This window comes from Puma concolor, chromosome D1 (assembly GCF_028749965.1).
Source record: "Puma concolor isolate L17-30 chromosome D1, mPumCon1.1.hap2, whole genome shotgun sequence".
Classification (NCBI taxonomy): Eukaryota; Metazoa; Chordata; class Mammalia; order Carnivora; family Felidae; genus Puma; species Puma concolor.
The window spans coordinates 11,332,600-11,350,993 of NC_141676.1; the positions used below are offsets into that span (position 1 = coordinate 11,332,600).

An 18,394-nucleotide genomic window follows, 5' to 3' on the forward strand; every position below is an offset into this window, starting at 1 on the left:
TTAAGCTGACTTGACTCGTTCATTCATTCAGTAAATACTTCTTGGAAAGCTTCCTGTATCAGGCATGGTGCTAGGCACCAGAATCAAAGCAAAGAGCATCAAAATCGCCACCATGGAGGATCTCTCAGTCCTCCTCTTCAGGGTAGAGGAGGAAATGAGAGGAGTGGCATATGTGTAAATTATAATATTCCACGATTTGCTCTGAAATGAAAGGGTGCCCCTAACCACTGAGGTACCTCAGAAAGTGCTCTAACATTAAACAAGGGAATGTGACTGCGTCACATTAAATGTGAGGTACCTAGAGACACATGTCATCTTTCCTTTATCTAGATCCAGCACACTACCCATGGAAGAAATAAATAAAACTGCAAAGATACAATTCTTCTTTCGTCCATTCTCAGCTGACCCTAAGGTACAAGTAGGGATTTTTGTGGCCTTCCTGACGATGTACCTGATCAGCCTCAGCGGAAACACCACAATTGCAGTCATTGTCCAGATCAACCACTCCCTCCACATCCCCATGTACTTTTTCCTGGCGAACCTGGCAGTTCTGGAAATCTTCTATACATCTTCCATTGCCCCACTGGCCTTGGCGAACCTTCTTTCAATGGGCAGGACTCCTGTTTCCATCCCTGGCTGTGGGACCCAAATGTTTTTCTTTGTCTTCCTGGGTGGAGCTGATTGTGTCCTGCTTGCGGTCATGGCTTATGACCGGTTTGCAGCAATCTGTTACCCTCTACGATACACCCACGTCATGAGCTGGCCCTTGTGTGTGGAGCTGGTGGTAGGGTCCCTGGTGCTGGGGTTCCTGCTGTCGCTGCCACTGACTATTTTGATCTTTCGTCTCCCATTCTGCAACAACAATGAGATCTACCACTTCTACTGTGACATGCCTGCTGTCATGCGCCTGGCCTGTGCGGACACACACATTCACAAGACTGCCCTGTACATCGTCAGCTTCATCGTCCTAAGCGTCCCATTCTCATTAATCTCCATCTCCTACGTCTTCATCGTGGCAGCCATTTTACGGATCCGGTCAACGGAAGGGCGCCACCGAGCCTTCTCCACCTGCTCCTCGCACATCTTAGTGGTCCTCCTGCAGTATGGCTGCACCAGCTTTATATACTTGTCTCCCAGTTCCAGCTACTCTCCTGAGATGGGCCGGGTGGTGTCCGTGGTCTACACCTTCATCACTCCCATTTTAAACCCTTTGATCTACAGTATGCGGAACAAGGAACTGAAAGATGCCCTACAGAAGACCCTGAGGAAGTTCTAGGTAGGATGATCCCATGACTTGTCAAAATTGGACACTTGAGGGCAAAACGGGATGCTATTAATAATTATGCTGTGACAGCATGCATGAGCCAAGAATGTCCTCGCAAACTAAGATATGGCCCACTATTCTAGGATCACCAGAGGAGAATACTACTGTGTAATTGAAATAAAGCTATGTCATGGAGGGCAGCATGTCCTGGGCATTGATGGAGGAACATCAACATTTATTGGACTTTATATACTAGGCACTTTACATGGGTTATCTCACTTAGCCCATAGTAAGTACCACTGTCCTCATTTTTTTAGAAAAGGAAACCAAAATGGCTAACAAAAGACATACCCAGGATGAGAACACAAGTATTTAAAAAAGCTAAAGACAGGCTGCCTGGCTGAGTGGCTCAGTTGGTTGAGCCTCTGACTCTCGACTTCAGCTCAGGTCATGATCCCAGGGTCATGGGATTGAGCCCTGCATCGGGCTCCATGCTGAGCATAGAGCCTGCTTCAGATTCTCTCTTTCTCCCTCTGCTCCTTTCCCCTGCTTCTACTCTCTCTCTCTCTCTAAAAAATTAAAAATTAAAAAAAATTGTTAATAGAAATCTAAAGACTAAGCTATCTTCACACAATATTGGCCAAGCAGGCCCTGAATGCCAAAAAAAAAAAAAAAAGAAAAGAAAAGAAAAGAGAAGAAAAAAGAAAAGAAAAGAAAAGAAAAAAGAAAAGAAAAGAAAAAGAGGAGGTTTTGCAGTTGGCCAAAGGAAGGGGGACTTTTTTTTTTAATATGGTTTTGTTGTATTAACCAAAAAGAAAACTCATAACTCTCATAACTTTTAAAGAGCACCCCAGCAATAAAAAGGATAGTAATGAAGGAAAATGCTATTTAATTTAATAAGTGAAAATATGGGAAAGGGAGAGAGTGAGCCTCGTTGAATCTCGGACTCCACCAGAATCCCTTCTATAGCATCTCAGTGTTCCAGACTCTGCTTGAGCTTCCAAGGAGAGAGATCATCAACTTGTAAGACACCACATTCTTGTTGGACAACTTGTTTGTTACAGTACCACACATTCGTTTGAGCTAAAGTCCATCTACAAACAACTTCCTCCCACTGATCCTGTTTTTACCCTCTAGAGCTTTCTTCTCCTTGACAGTTCTTCTAAGTATTAGGATGGATTTTGTGTCTTCTTTTAAGTCTTTAGCTCTCTTCTCTGTAGAGCAAATACTCCATCAGTTTTCTCTCCAGGAGATCATATTTGTATGCTCTCACACCAGTCACCTTCTAATTTTCCCTCGTTCCATGTCCTTCTACAAATTTTCACCCAGAAATGAACACAATCCACTGAGAATATTTTGTTCTGCGGAACTGTTATTTTCCATGACCTGTGAACTATGCTTCTATCAATTGCTCTTGATCACTGTAACCTCTCATAAATTTGGTATCAGATAAAATCTCCATATTGTTTCATATGCCTTTCAATACTGCCTGACCACAATTTATTTTACTAACATATGTGTAGGACTTCTCATTTAACACTAATATATTGATTTTTTTATTGGTTTAGTCCAAGAGATCCAAACTACCAAAGTTATCTTCAGGAATTATATTATTCATCTAGTTTTATGTCATGGTCAAAATTACAATTATATTTCATTTCCTTTGTCGAAATCATTAACCAATATCTAGAATAGAACATGATAAATAAGCACCTATGATAGTCCTCCTCTTTGGGAATTGTTGTCCAACTGGATAGAAATATGCTCAGTTAATACCATCAGTGGCACATTGTTACAGTTATGACCCTCCTAGTGGATCTCCCCTCCCTGAATCCATGCCCCTGAGAGGCCCTCGTGCCCCTATGGCTATGTGACTTGCTTTAGCCAATGGGACATCAGCAAATATATTGTAAACAGAGGTTTACACTTGCCCTTTGATGTCTGTCTTCCCTTTCTGCCCTGAACCTGACACATGAAGAAGTCAGGGCTAGGATGACACCCAGAGATAAGCCACCAAGGAGGTTCCCTAGACCAACCCCATTAGATCCACCAGATGACTGCAATCATGTTATTGGACCCCACCAGAAGAACTGCCCACCTGAACTTGCTTAAAATGCTGACCCACAGAAATATGGGCAAATAAAATGATTGATAAATTTTAAGTCGTTGAGTTTGAAATGATATATTTTGCATCAAAAAATAACCAATTCAGGGACATCTGTGTGGCTCAGTTGGTTGAGTGTCCAGATCTTGATCTCGACTCAGGTCATGATCTCACAGATTGAGATCAAGCCTTGCATCAGGCTCTACTGACAGCACACAGCCTGCTTGGGATTCTCTCTCTCTCCCGCTCTCTGCCCCTCCCCCACTTACACTCTTCTCCCTCTCTCAAAATAAATTTTAAAAATTTTTAAAAATTCTTAAAAAAAATAACCAATTCACCATCTGGTCTATAATAAACTATATCTTCAAGAAAGATATCATGGGAAGCCTATCAAATCTCTTTATACAATCAAAATACACTACAGCAGTGGTATAAATCTAAACGTTTAGACTCCTTATGTTAAAAATGAAGTGCATTTGGCATGATTTATCTTGGGTCACTGCATATGGGCCTTTACATCACCAGGCTTTTCACGCCTACAGATTATCTAATCAATCATGCATTTCCAGAATTTTACTAGGGATTCGCATGAGATGGTTATCTTATTGTTTTGAAATCCACTGGTAGTTTATAAATTTTTTTATTTCTGTAGCTTCATCTGAATGGGAAAAGAAACATTTCAGTAGTTGTGAGTGCCTTGGGGATGGAGAATACACCTTTAATCTTGAATTCCCAGCATCTAGTAGAGTGCATAGCATTTATTAGACTCAGCCGATTTACTATCAAGAGATAAATTACGTCTAGGGAGGGTGGTTACCGCTCATAAAAACTGTATGTTCTTTATACAAAGGGATTGTGTTCTAGCCTTTTTCTACCATTTGTATCCTTCGCTGCTCCCTTCACAGTGATGGTACTCCATAAATATTTGTGGAATTGAACAGGACTTCTTTTGGAGATCTTTTTTTTCTGGTTTTCAGATTTTTTTTTAATATTTTTATTTATTTTTGAGACAGAGAGAGACAGAGCATGAGCAGGGGAGGGGCAGAGAGAGAGGGAGACACAGAATTTGAAGCAGGCTCCAGGCTCTGAGCTGTCAGCACAGAGCCTGACGTGGGGCTCGAACTCACGGACTGTGAGATCATGACCTGAGCTGAAGTCAGACGCTTAACTGACTGAGCCACCCAGGAGCCCCTATGGTTTTCAGATTTTTTTAAATGTTACTGATAAATGCACATTCTTTTTTTATGTTTATTTTGAGAGAGAGAGAGAGAGAGAGAGAGAGAGAGAGAATGCACACACAAGCAGGGAAGAGACAGAGAGAGAGAGAGGGAGAGAGAGAATCCCAAGCAGGCTCCACACTGTCAGCACAGAGCCCAATGCAGAGCTCAGTCCCATGGACCATGAGATCATGACCTGAGCTGAAATCAAGAGCTGGACAACTGAGCTACCCAGATGCCCTTATACATTCTTATTATAAACTTTTTTGAAAAATTTATTGCTAATACTTATTTTTGAATGCCTTATTTGATTCTATATCTATAAATCCTACATTCCCTAAGACTTGCAGATAATAAAAAATAAAAATGGGAACTACAAAATACCCATCTGAGAGAAGTAAGTAGAAATTATTATTGCCTATTAAAAGAAGATCATGGGGCGCCTGATTGGCTCAGTCAGTTGAACGTCTGACTCTTGATTTCGGCTCAGGACATGATCTCACAGTTCATGAGTTGAACCCTGCATGGGGCTCTATGTTGGCAGTGCAGAGCCTGCTTGGGATTGTCTCTCTCTCTCTCTCTCTCTCTCTCTCTCTCTCTCTCTCAAAATAAATAAATAAACTTAAAAAAAAAAAAAGAAGATCATATATTTTGCTATATTTAACCCAGTTTTAGCAAGGGTATTTTTAAACTTTCATCACTCATAGAAAATTTTGAGAATCTATAACTTTCACTTGCTGCAGAGTGGATGGTATTGATGCATATCCTCTTTATTCCAATAAAGAGCCAAATGGACAGGCATCCTTTGCAATTACACCTGCAAGAAAATCCCAAACAGACCCTCATTTCTCTTGTCATCCTTTTACAGTGTTGCACTGTTCAGAACAGAGGAAGGAGGGTAATGAAGAAAAGTTGAGTCACAAGACACTAAAAAACATGGGGATAGTGCTGACAGAGGAAAGCAGGATATCTGAGGAACCTGTGGGGCCATGAAAAGATGAGAGGAGTCAGGAGTTATCACAACGGGCAGCAGGGAGTGGACGGGGCACCAGATCATCTACCATGCTTCTCTGGAAGGAGGATCATGGGACTGAGATCCAGGAAACATGGAGACATGGTTCTAGGAGCTATAAACTGGGAAAGTCACTTTGATCCTGCAAGCTTTGGTCTCAGTATCTAGAAAATGAAAGGATTAAACTAGTTAATACTAGGATATCTACAAAGCACTAACTTTGATTCCTTAATTTTCCCACTTTCTGTTCATGTCTATCAATACTCAGGCCATTTCTGCTCACTTTGGACAGGCCACTTTCCTACCCCAATGGTAATCGATTTTTAGCTGCTTCTCAATCAGCATGTGAAAATGAACAATGTGGGCATGACCAAATGGGACAGCAGTTAACCCTTGTCTTCTCCCAAGCAGGACAGAAAGTCTGAATGCTTGGATTCTGTGGGCCTCTGACTTGGGAAACACACCCTCCCAAATGTGGTTTCAAAACTCAGACGTTGCCATGTGACTTTCATGTTATTTAAAAGAAATGAGTGCTTGCTTCACAGCACGTGTGCTAAAATGGAACAATACTGAGATGGGCAAGGAGCCGGCACAAGGATGGTGTGCAAATTCATGAAGAGTTCCAGAGTTTTACAAATAAAAGACTGAACTCATAGATACAGAGAACATATTAGCTGTTGCCAGAGGTAGAGGATGGGGATGGGCAAAATGGGTGAAGGGGGTCAAAAGGTACAAACTTCCACTTATGAAATAAATAAATCTTGGGGATGTAGTGTGCAACGTGGCGACCATAGTTAACAATACTGTGTTGTACATTTGATAGTCGCTAAGAGACAAGATCTGAAAAGGTCCCATCCCAAGAAAAAAAATTGCAACCATGGTGACGGATGTTAACTAGGCTTGTTGTGGTGATCATTTTGCAATATATACAAACATCAAAAATTATGTTGTACACCTGACACTAATATGACATTATATGTCAATTATATCTCAATAAAAAATAAATATGTAAAAAAAATAAGATAAAAGATATGAGCATGATAGCAGTAGGACAGCAGATAACTGGCTACGTTGTGTGTGTGTGTGTGTGTGTGTGTGTGTGTGTGTGTGTGTGTGTGTGTTAATTATAAACTACAAACTTGAATCTTGTGTTTGACTAGTGTGGGACAACTTTCTGATCTTTAATTTGCCAGTCCAGTTAGACAGCCCTCCTAACCAGTGTATGGTACTAAGCCTTTGCTATTCAAAGTCAGTGTGCAGCTAATGGAGAATGTGGCAACATGGTATACACACAGTCTGTTTCAACCACCATCTGGTGAGTCTTCACATAGTTCAGGACCTAAAAAGCTAAAAACTCCCAGACTCTCTAGCAACGTAGGATGATGTATTTAGTTTCCACCAATCAGATGCACTCCCTTAAGAAATGAATTAAGACTGAATAACCCAGGAGCACCTGGGTGGCTCAGTAGGTTGAGCATCTAACTCTTAATTTCAGCTCAAGTCATGATCTCATGGTTCGTGAGATCAGGCCCCAAGTCGGACTCTGTGTGGATAGTATGGAGCCTGCCTGGGATTCTCTCTCTCCCTCTCTCTCTCTGCCCCTCCCCTGCTCATGCTTTCTCCCCAAAATAAATAAATAAGCATAAAAAAAATACCTAAGTGGTATACCACCATTCTTTTCTAGGACATATCTTTTATTTATTCTTTTTAATTTTTTTTATGTTTTATTTATTTTTGAGAGAGAGAGAGGTGGGGGGAAGGGGCAGAGAGAGGGAGACACAGAATCTGAAGCTCTGAGCTGTCAGCACTGAGTCCGATATGGGGCTTGAACCCACAAACTATGAGATCATGGCCTGAGACGAAGTCAGATGCTCAACCAACTGAGCCACCCAGACACCCCTGACATATCTTTAAAAGAGATGTGTTTTGGGGCGCCTGGGTGGCTCGGTCGGTTAAGCGTCTGACTTCAGCTCAGGTCACGATCTCACAGTCCGTGAGTTCGAGCCCCGTGTCGGGCTCTGTGCTGACAGCTCAGAGCCTGGAGCCTGTTTCAGATTCTGTGTCTCCCTCTCTCTGCCCCTCCCCTGTTCATGCTCTGTCTCTCTCTGTCTCAAAAATAAATAAACGTTAAAAAAAAATTTTTTTTTAAATAAATAAATAAATAAAAGAGATGTGTTTTGTGTTGAGCTGTTCTGCTCAGCAACACTTCACCTAAAATGGCTTTCCTGACCACCACCACCCCACACACCAGGACAAGTGACCACACTGTCCCCCTCGTTCTTTTTGTACCTTGTGTATAACTCCATCACAACATCTGTAACCCCGTAGCACCCTTATTTCTCTTCCTCAAGTACACTGTGACCTCTTTGGAGGAAGAAACTACCTCTGTTCCCTTGGTGCCTAGAAATCCTGAAAATATTGAATAAATTTATTAATCATTAATTTACAGTCATCCTTTCAGGGCCAGCTAAGTCTTTGCCTCCACTGTGAAGCTTTATGTGACTCTTCTTGTCCCTCCCTCCTTCATGATAACATCCCTTTCAAAGGTCAGTCTCACATTGGACCTCACATTTCACGTCCTTGTGTTTTATCTCCCAAGTCAGATGCTGACCTCATTGATGGCAGACACTATGCCCCTTATGTCTTCTAATATCTCACAAGACTTGCCACAGTGAATGGGTGACACTCAAAAAAATTTATCTGGAGGAGCACCTGGGCGGCTCAGTCAGTTAAGTGTCCAACTTCAGCTCAGGTCACGATCTCAAGGTTCACGAATTCAAGCCCTAAATCAGGCTCTCTGCACTGACACCATGGAGGCAGCTTTGGATCCTCTGTCTCCCTCTCTCTCTACCTCTCCTCTGCTCTCTCTCTCTCTCTCTCTCTCAAAAATAAATAAATAAACATTTGTTTTAATTATATGGAGAACTACAGGGTAAATAGCCTATTGGAAAAAACTGAACACACCAATCAAAGCACAGAAACACTCCAGACTAACACAGACCATGTAAAGTACTGTCCTCAGTGGATGACTAAGGACATCCACCACTGCTTTTCATGAAACATGTGGGATCACACAGTACACCCAGAGCCTACCATTCAACTATTCTTTCATGACTGACTTTTCAGATTTCCCAGCCTCTGTGTCCTGTCCTTGCTTTCAGGGATCCCAGGAAGGGGGAAGCCACCAGCTGTGCACAAAGACGTTCTTTGACCTTGGTAGTTAGGTTCTTCTGCTTCAGTGACCTCTCGGGTAAAGAAAGTCTGAGTCTCCTTTGGTATACGTCTGTGATCATTTGCATTTCTTCCAGTTGACTTAATTAAGAGATGAAAAGAAGTGACAAACTTTCAGCAGGAACAAATGTATGTCAGCACCCTTACTTACCCACCTTCCAAGAAGAAACTCCAGGCTATTCTTTCTATAGAAAGAAAGAAAGAAAGAAAGAAAGAAAGAGAGAAAGAGAGAAAGAGAGAAAGAGAGAAAGAGAGAAAGAGAGAAAGAAAGAGAGAAAGAGAGAAAGAGAGAAAGAGAGAAAGAGAGAAAGAAAGAAAGAAAGAAAGAAAGAAAGAAAGAAAGAAAGAAGGAAAGAAAGAAAGAAAGAAAGAAAGAAAGAAAGAAAGAAAGAACAAAGGAAAGAAAGAAAGCAAGCAAGCAGGAAGGAAAAAGGAAAATGGGGAGAGGGAGAGAGAAATGGAGCCTGGATATCAAGGTGCTTCCCCTATTACCTCTCTTTAGAGAAAGCATGAAGTATGATTTATAATGTAATGTAATGAGTTAGTTCTGCTCCAGTTGCAATGATCCTTCGAGTCTTGGGAAGACCTGTCAATAATTCTTCCCTTCATTCATTCCATGGCTGTTTACTGAACATCCGCTATGTGTGACAACCTGCAACATAGTGGGAATGCAACAGTGAGTGAGCAGAGAAGATCTTTGCCCTCGTGAAGTTTACAATCTAATGGGAGAGACAGCCAGTAAACAAAAAAGATCATGACAGACTGCAGATATTGCTATGAAGGCAGTAGCCATGGTAACACAATAGGAAGTAACTGGGGAATATGTACATTAGGTAAGACTGAATGTGTGCACTCAATTTCCCCTGTTGTTAACATTACTATAGTACATTTGTCGTAACTCAATAACCAACATTGACACCTTATTACTAACTAAAGCTCATGCTTTATTCGGATTGCCTTATTTTTCCTTTAACATCATGTCCTTTTTTCTGTTCAAGGATTCCATCAAGGATAGCATACTACATTCAACCATCATGTCTCTTTAGGTCCTTCTTGGCTGTGAGTTTCTTACACTTTCCTTATTTTTGATAACCATGGCAGTTTGAGATGTCCTGGTCAGGTATTTTGTAGAATGTCCTTCAAACTGAATTTGATGCTTAGACAAGGAGTTATGGGGTTTTTTTAAAGAAAGACACAAAGTGTCATTCTCATCACATCACATCAAGGGTACATACTATCAACGTGACTTCGCTATTGATGTTGACTTCCATCTCGTGGCAGGGATAGTATTGATCAGGTTTCTCCAATATAAACTTACTCTCCGTTCTCCCTTTCCATACCGTATTCTTTGGAAGGCAGTCACCACAGTCAGCCCACACGTAAAGAGTAGGGAGTCATGCTCCCCCAACTGTGCGGGAGTATCCACATAAATTATTTGGAATTGTATCGTATGGGAAATTTGTCTACATATTTTACATATTTGTACCATTTTACATATTACATATTTATGCCAGCATATAATCAGGAATAGATTATAATTCATTGCTGCGTTTTTAAGACTATGAATATTTTTATTTACTACAGATAGGAGACGAAAGATGAGAGAAATGAAGGAATGGAGCAGTGGAGAAAGATAGGAAGCAAGCAAAGAGAAGAAATGAATAATCATCATAAGACTTACTTTTCTTGGCTCAGTCTTTTAAACATACATCTACTGTGTAAAGACACTGAGAAGATATTTGCAAAAAATTTTAAAAAGATTTAAAAATAAACAAACATGCAATTCAGAAAAGAGAGGTGGTTCAAAATCTGCATCAGGAATTCAGGCACCGAGTACCTCCCACCTCTCTTCTAATTTCATCCCATACCCACCATCAGGGAGTATATGAGATCTTGGAACCTAAAGATGGAAAAGACATGTTGTTCTCTCTAAGTAGCTCACAGTCTAGAAGGGGCAGCAAACATACTAACAAACCACCACGATGTGATGCAACAAAGGCTAACAGTGATATACGTGCTGTGAGGGACTTGGGGGGAGTGGATTACAACCTGGGGTGAAGGACCCAGCCTTCCCAGGTGTGGCACTGGAGCATGTGAGGAGGTGAACTAGAATTTCCTAGGATAAGAACTGGAGAAGAACACCAGGACTGCCACGAGGAGCTAATAGAATTATTTTACCATTAGGAAAGATAGCATATATATTTTTCCAAGGTATCAAGAATCTGAAGATTAAATTAATCAAGATACTATGGCTTTGTAAGACATGAGAAAGAGGAAAAAGAAACTAAAACTGTGCATTCTGAAACATGAGTTGCGCCAATGCACGAAACAAGAAAATATCTCTAAACCCCAGTATTTGGGAACTGGTATCCTTTATTGAGATGTGTGCTGAGTCTTTCTTTCCTGTTATTATCTGAGTTCTCTTTGCTAGAGTTAATTTAACCCAAACTCAACTTTATTCTTGAGTGTGATGATTATGCCTTAAGGTCACACAGTGTCATTTGAGAATTATTCGACCATGCCCACATGCATATCCCTAAAGGTCCTAACTTCATTTATTAAGGCCCAGGGTATTGAATCTGGGGACCAGATAATAACCAAGCTGAAGCCCTGGTCTCCTGACAAATCTCTTGCTCCAAGTGTCAACATTCAAAACTCCAACTTCCATTTCTGGTTCTTGTCCAGGTTTTAAAGCCAATTATTTCTTTTTTTCCCTTATTTTTTTTTTCAATACCCATGGGCTTTGATTATTTTGTTTACCAGTTTCCTTCATGAAGATGGGTAAAAACAGACAATGCTATACTTCCAGATGACTTACCATTTGAACATCAGAGTCCCTGCTGTATAAAACACTTTTTCATGTATAAAGCTATTCTAAGAATATTACCATGTTTATCCTTTTAACAGAATCCCTACTAAACTGACATAATCTACAATTGTGAGATTGAGAAATAGAGCATGAAGACAGTTAAGGCATTCGCCCTGGTCACCCAGCTAGTAAGGGACAGAAGCAACACTTGCGCTTAAATATTCTGATTAAGTCCAGCCCACTGCAACTTAAATGTTCTGATTAAGCCCAGCTCACACTGAAGGCACATAAAAGTTCCCAGACTAAACTGTATGGATATACTGCATGGCTCTAAATAGGAAACTCCATGATCTACTTTGTCATTGGCTTTATGAAACCTTGGCTTCCACATTGTAATGGGTCCATTTCCTCTCACCAAATCTGTACATAGTACAGAATATCCGCCTGGGGAGACAGTTAAACAAATCAACCTAATGACTGCAAGCAAATGCAGGCATTATGCCTTCTGTGAAAAATTACTTTTCAGTTCCAAAGTTTTATATGAGTCATTTTGCCACCAATTATTTGTGATATATTGAGGACCCTTAAAGATCATCCAATACAACCTCCTAATTTTTGAAAAAAAAAAAAAAAAAAAAAGTAGGAAGGACACTAGGAAGGTTATCACGCCAGTAGTGGAAACACCGGACCTAGAACCCAGACCAACCTAGTTCTCAGCCAAGTACTCTTTCTGACGGACCACATGGAACTAAAGAATGCAAAATTTCCTGGGGCACTTGGGTGGCTCAGTCAGTCAAGTGTCTGACCTTGGCTCAGGTCAGGATCTCCCAGTTCTCAGTTCTTTGTGAGTTCAAGTCTCACATCAGGCTCTCTGTTGTCAGATCCAAGTCAAGCCTGCTTTGGATCCTCTGTTCCCCTCTCTCTCTGTACCTCCCCTGCTCATGCTCACTCTCTCAAAAATAAATGAACATTAAAAAAAAAAAAAGAATACAACAGTTTCCCACAGCCTGCTGTCTAGAACACACTATTATGGTTATCAACCTTCATGTTCTAGCTAGGAATTTGGTCTCAGAAATAATCATATTCTTCTTTTTTTTTTTTTCTTTTAGAGAGAGAGAGAAAGTGTGCATAAGTGGAAGAGAGGAGAGGGCGGGAAGAGAGAGAGAGAGAGAGAGAGAGAGAGGATCTTAAGCAGGCTCCACACTCAGCCCCTGAAGCAGGGCTTGACCCCACAACCCTGGGATCATGACCTGAGCCAAAGTCAAGAGTCAGATGCTCAACTGACTGAGTCACTCAGGCACCACTAATATTTTTCAATTGTATAGTGAATTTCCACTTACAGAATATCTTTACATGTACTTGATCCTCAAGACCAAAATGTTCCCAGTTTGTCATTATATTACCTTCATTTGGCAAATGAAGAGCTCACCAGAGTTTGAGTGATTTGCCCACAGTCTTCTGATGGCAAGCATGCTGCTCTTTTTAATTTTTTATGCTTCCTTTTCAGTAAACTAATAATAGGGCTATCAGGGAAGACTGCATATCCAAACAAGTTCATCTGACTTGCCCAGCAACCGAAGTTCATGCTTAAATTTAAGTATGACCTTATTGTCATTATAAAAGTCATCCAGAGTTATTACAGACAGTGTTTAAATGGATAAAAATAAAATGTTCTTTAAAAAAATCAACTGTATTCCCAGCACTAAACAACAACTGTCATTAACATTTTGTTAAATTTCCATTTGGTCTCTTGTACAGCATATCTTTAACATATTTGTAATTATACATTATCTTTTTTCACTAAAAGTCATATTCATTTCCTATGTCCTTTTGTAGATATAGTTTTTGATAAGATTTTTTATAAGATTCTAACATGTTCTTTTTTTTTATTTAGGAGACTGTTTTTGTCTTTTTCCTTTGTTCATTTGTTTCTTAAATTCTACATATAAGTGAAAACATACGGTATTTGTCTTTCTCTGACTTATAATTAGCATTATACCCTCTCAATCCATTCATGTTGTTGCAAATGGCAAGATTTCATTCTTCTTTATGGCTGAGTACTATTCCATTGTATATACACCACATCTTCTTTATCCATTCATTTATTGAAGGACACTCAGGCTGCTTTCATAATTTGGCAATTGTATATAATGCTTCAATAAACATAGGGGTGCATATATCTTTTTGAATTAGTCTTTTCATATTCTTTGGGTAAATACCCAGTAGTGGAATTACTGGATGATATGTTAATTTTATTTTTAATTTTTTGAGGAACTTCCCTGCGATTTTCCAGAGTGGCTGCTCCAGTTTGCATTCCCACCAAGATACACAAGAGTTCCTTTTTCTCTACATCCTGGCCAAGACTTGTTTCTTATTTCTGATTTTAGCCATTCTGACAGGTGTGAGGTGATATCTCATTGCAGTTTTGATTTGCATTTGCCTGATGACGAGTGATGTTGAGCATCTTTTCATGTGTCTTTTGGCTGTCTGTATGTTTTCTTTGGGGAAATGTCTGTTCATGTCTTCTGCTCATTTTTAATTGTGTGTGTGTGTGTGTGTGTGTGTGTGTGTGTGTGTGTGTGTGTGTGTGTGTGGAGCTGTATAAGTTCTTTATATTTTGGATACTAACCCCTTATGGGATATGTCATTTGCAAATATCTTCTCCCATTCAGTAGGTTGCCTTTTTGTTTTGTTGATTGTTTCCTTTTCTGTGCAGAAAAGTTTTTTATTTTGATGTAGTCCCAATAGTTTATTTTTGCCTTTGTTTCCCTTGCCTTAGGAGACATATCTAGAAAAATGCTAACTACAGCCAATGTCAGAGAAATTACTGCCTATGCTCTCTTCTAGGATTTTTATTTCTATCATGTTCTTAAAAATTATTTGTTCAAGGGATTGTGGCTATGTTTTTTTAAAAAATTATCTCAGAGATAGGTCCTAAAGTGTATGATATCCAGGAGGTAAAATATTCCAATCAAGAAGGTGAATGGAAATATAAATGAAAGAAAGGTAGCTAGGTCAATAATTGTTGAAGCTGAATAACAGATATACATGGGGGTTCACTGTACTGTTCTAGATACTTTGGTATTTTGACATTATCCACAATACCAAGTTTTTTAAAAAAGAAAAACATCTCATCATGTGACTGCAATAGTGAGGTAGGTTCAGACTGTTGTTTCCAATTCTTGGCTCTCTCCCTCTGCCACATAACCTTGCAGTGGCAGAGTAAATTGGCTGGCTCCATTGACATTGGCCTTGGTCACATGACTCTCTCTGACCAATGAAATTTTAGTGGGCATGATAGTGCATAGATTTCAGACCTGACTGCCTAGTTTGACTAATCTCCTCACCTTCCTGTATCACAGTGGGAACAGCATGCCCCAGGAAGCAGTTGACCCTTCAATCCCAAAACAAGACATGTGTGGCAGACCTGAACACAGTCTAAAGCCTGGATCCACACTTAGCCAACCTGCAGCCCAAAGCAGAGCTGTCACATCTGACACACAATCCCTGTATAAACAAGTAAAACTACGAGACAGTAATTAAAAACTTGTAAGTCACTAGGTTTGGGATTCATTTGTTATACAACATTTTTGCAGCAATAGCTATTTAAATTTTTTTTTTTCAACGTTTATTTATTTTGGGGACAGAGAGAGACAGAGCATGAACGGGGGAGGGGCAGAGAGAGAGGGAGACACAGAATCGGAAACAGGCTCCAGGCTCTGAGCCATCAGCCCAGAGCCCGACGCGGGGCTCGAACTCACGGACCGCGAGATCGTGACCTGGCTGAAGTCGGACGCTTAACCGACTGCGCCACCCAGGTGCCCCAGCAATAGCTATTTAATACAGAGAGTCAAACAATTCCCCCCAAAATTGAACATTTTAGATATTTCCAGTTTTTCAATAATACAAATAAAGGACTTTTTTTTTTGGACATAAAGCTTCTCTACTACTTCGGATCATTAAATTCAGTTATAGTGGTATGATGCTGTTTACATAGGGAGACTGAACCGTTTTCTTTGTGGATATTTTTCTAAAAAGGAAAATTATGAAAAGAATTAAACTCATTCTTCATTTCTTGATATCAGAAAGACTGTAAATACAGTTTTTGTTTTCTCTCCTGACATTCAAAAAGATCCTTTCCTATTTTTCCAGGGCTTGGTAAAACTGGTTACTCTGTTACCTTTCTTGCGTTCTGTCTGTTTCTGCGCAAATCCCAAAGACCATAAAATTACAGTAGGAACATCCAGTGTTAAGGCAGTGGGCTTCATTGCAAATAAAAAGGCTTTTAGTTTGATTTTCTAGAGATTGCTCTATCTTTATGTATATACCCTGCATGTTCAGTTCACCAAGATTGTAAATGAAGCATTGAATCCCATTGGTAAATCCATTATTCACCTGGAAAACTCAGGAATAGGTGGCCAACGACAAAATGAGCCAAAAGGCATTAGCGTATCTATGAGCAATGGAATCCAGTGTCCAATGTGGCAATAACTTGTGAGGAACAACTGAAGGAAAAATTCTGGGTCATCATTCTGATGAGAATTCCCATTGTTCTGATGAAAATTCCAACCATGTTTTGTTATTGTAGCCAAAACAAGGAGGGAGCAAAAGTAGGGAGAGAGGGAGGAGAAGAAAGGGAAAGAGGAAGAGGGAGGGCAAAGCAAATAAAGAGGAGTTCTTGTTGTTCCTGGAGGCCAGGAAAATTACGTATTTTTTTTTTAATAGCTAACACAATAGTTGCTACAGAAAGAGAAGAAAAAAGAATGAGCTAACACACAATTGCTAGACAAAAATGTGAAGTCACAGAGGATCCTGGCTAGCTTCTCAGTTATTCCAATTAATCGTATGCACTTGAAACCAAGTTAGCTCCACTGCCATGCTACTTTATGACAGTGAGCCTCAAAGTGCAGGTCCCAGGACCAGGAGCATCCGCATCTACGAACCCATTACCAAGGCAGATTCTCAGGCCCTACCCCAGATCTAGGTAACCAGAAGTAGGAGAAGGTGGGGTCCAGCAATCTGAGTTTTTAACAAGCCTTCCATGTGATTCCAATACGTAATAAAGCTTAAGATCCACTGCTCTAGAAAGTAGTCCAGTTGGGAAGGGATCAACATTTCACAGTGGTCCCCAAATCTTTACCATCTATTCTCCACCCTCGTTCTCTATAGGATACTAGAGTTGACAGGGTTACTATCAACACTGGTCTCAGTAATTTCTCTGGTTGTTGGATTCAACGTGTTGGAAACTCTTTTACCACAACCACCACTCCCTTTTTATGTTGTGATTTCAATGTCAGTTCCATTTTCAAAGCCTCTGATGTGATATTCAGATATGTTCCACATGTGTTCTACCCAGTGGCCAGTCTGGCACTTGGAAAGTGGTTTATCTCTTAGTTCTGCTCTCAAAGTCTTTAGTATGCTGTTTGGAATCCTTTCCACCCATTTCTGACTCAGGGGTGAGCCCAGGAATTCATAAACAACTTTATCAGGTCACTTTCCAGAGCTCCTCCCTCTGCAAAATCTGCCTGGTACTTTCCAGTTCCCTGTGTTCTTCTATTTGGTCAGAAGGCTGAGGCTTTATTTACCTACTCTGAAGGGAGTTTCTCTGGGCTGCACCCAGGTCTGAGCCCAAATAGCAGGAACACAGGAGAGAAAAAACCCAACAGGGGTTCACCCTACCTTTTAGAGACAACAAGTTCTTTGACTGGAGACAAAGGTAACTTCCCCCTGAGTTTTAGGTGCCTGTGGGTCTCACTACTGCCATTGTCACCAACAGGAGACCCCTTTCTCAGTCTGAACTAGATGGTTCCTCTTAGAGCCTTTTCTATCCATGCCAATGCCCACTTCTGGGTTTCAGGCTGCCTTGAGTCCAGGCCAGGAGGTGCAGGAGAAGGAACAAAAAGAGGCAAACCAACTATCAGTTCAATTGTACTTCTAATTCTGGCCTTCTTTCCCAAACTACTTGTAACTATTTGCTTTTCAGAGACCTCAATTGGCTGTTCCTTGCTTTCTGTCCATGTTTTAGAGCTGCATTCAGTGGGAGGGTCAGGATAGATTATGCTGACTCCATTTTACCCAGAGCCAGAACCAACGAAGATATTCCTTTTTTATAGAACTAAAAGATCTCTCTCCATAACTTCTTCTTGCTGGTTTGTTTTACATCCTGGGATCTCACAAAATAAAGCTGTTGTTGTTGTTGTTGTTGTTGTTCTCCTAAAGGTCCCTGTATCTTCAAGTTTCCTGTTCTCAAAGCTAAAATAAAAAGGGTAGAGGTTTTATAGAGTTTATATTTCTTATATTATGGTAAATAAACTCTAGCCACATATTGACTTGGTAGATACAACTTGTGGAGTTTCCAAGCTCAGTTGCTTTTTTTAATCTCCTTTGGAAGTCAAAAAATAGACTTGCATGAAGTTTCTTCTGTATCATGAGATGTATCAGGATTGGCAGGATGCTTACATTTGGAGATACTCTTAGCCACTCCCCCCAAAATGTGTCTTATTTTGGTTCAGAGGTGACCTCCAGGGCCATCTATGGTGGCCTCAGTCTTCACCTAAGTTCTGCAACAGCCGTTCCCTGGTCCCTGGTCTCCTGGAGAAAAACATAGTATTCATTCTTTATGGCTTTTGGCAATTCTATAGTAGCCTAAACTTTTCTTTCTCCTGAAGCTTCAGTGGTTCTGGGCTCCAGGGAGTCTAATTCTTAACGCTGATCTGTCCAATTTGCCTAAAACATAGTTACTTTCCAATTTTTAGGT

At 40.4% G+C, this 18,394-nt stretch overlaps 1 protein-coding gene, 1 long non-coding RNA gene and 1 other non-coding gene across 5 annotated transcripts in view; 2 read left to right on the forward strand and 1 right to left on the reverse strand.

The window, feature by feature from the left end:
- The first annotated feature begins 346 nt into the window (after nt 1–346).
- Nucleotides 347–1,654, forward strand: OR10V1 (olfactory receptor family 10 subfamily V member 1). Its single transcript, XM_025915685.2, has one exon. It carries the CDS (start codon nt 347–349, stop codon nt 1,274–1,276), a length of 930 nt encoding a protein of 309 aa, XP_025771470.1. The 3' UTR covers nt 1,277–1,654.
- Nucleotides 1,655–6,127: 4,473 nt separating this feature from the next.
- On the forward strand, nt 6,128–6,229 carry LOC112852210 (U6 spliceosomal RNA). Its single transcript, XR_003222844.2, has one exon. It is a non-coding gene; the product is annotated as a U6 spliceosomal RNA (small nuclear RNA).
- A 2,366-nt stretch (nt 6,230–8,595) lies between these two features.
- The window catches only part of LOC147576441 (uncharacterized), a 34,552-nt gene continuing 24,753 nt past the window's right edge, over nt 8,596–18,394 (reverse strand). For 2 of the 3 annotated variants that reach the window (XR_015240805.1, XR_015240803.1), the window contains exons 5-6: nt 9,321–9,480; nt 8,596–9,013 (exon numbers count right to left, since the gene is read on the reverse strand). This is a non-coding gene — a long non-coding RNA (uncharacterized LOC147576441). The remainder of the gene's footprint in view (nt 9,014–9,320; nt 9,481–18,394) is intronic. The other variant, XR_015240804.1, reaches the window with a different exon arrangement.

Coding starts and splice junctions, on each gene's coding strand:
- OR10V1 (XM_025915685.2), top strand. CDS start 347: ATGGAAGAAATAAATAAAACTGCAAAGATACAATTCTTCTTTCGTCCA.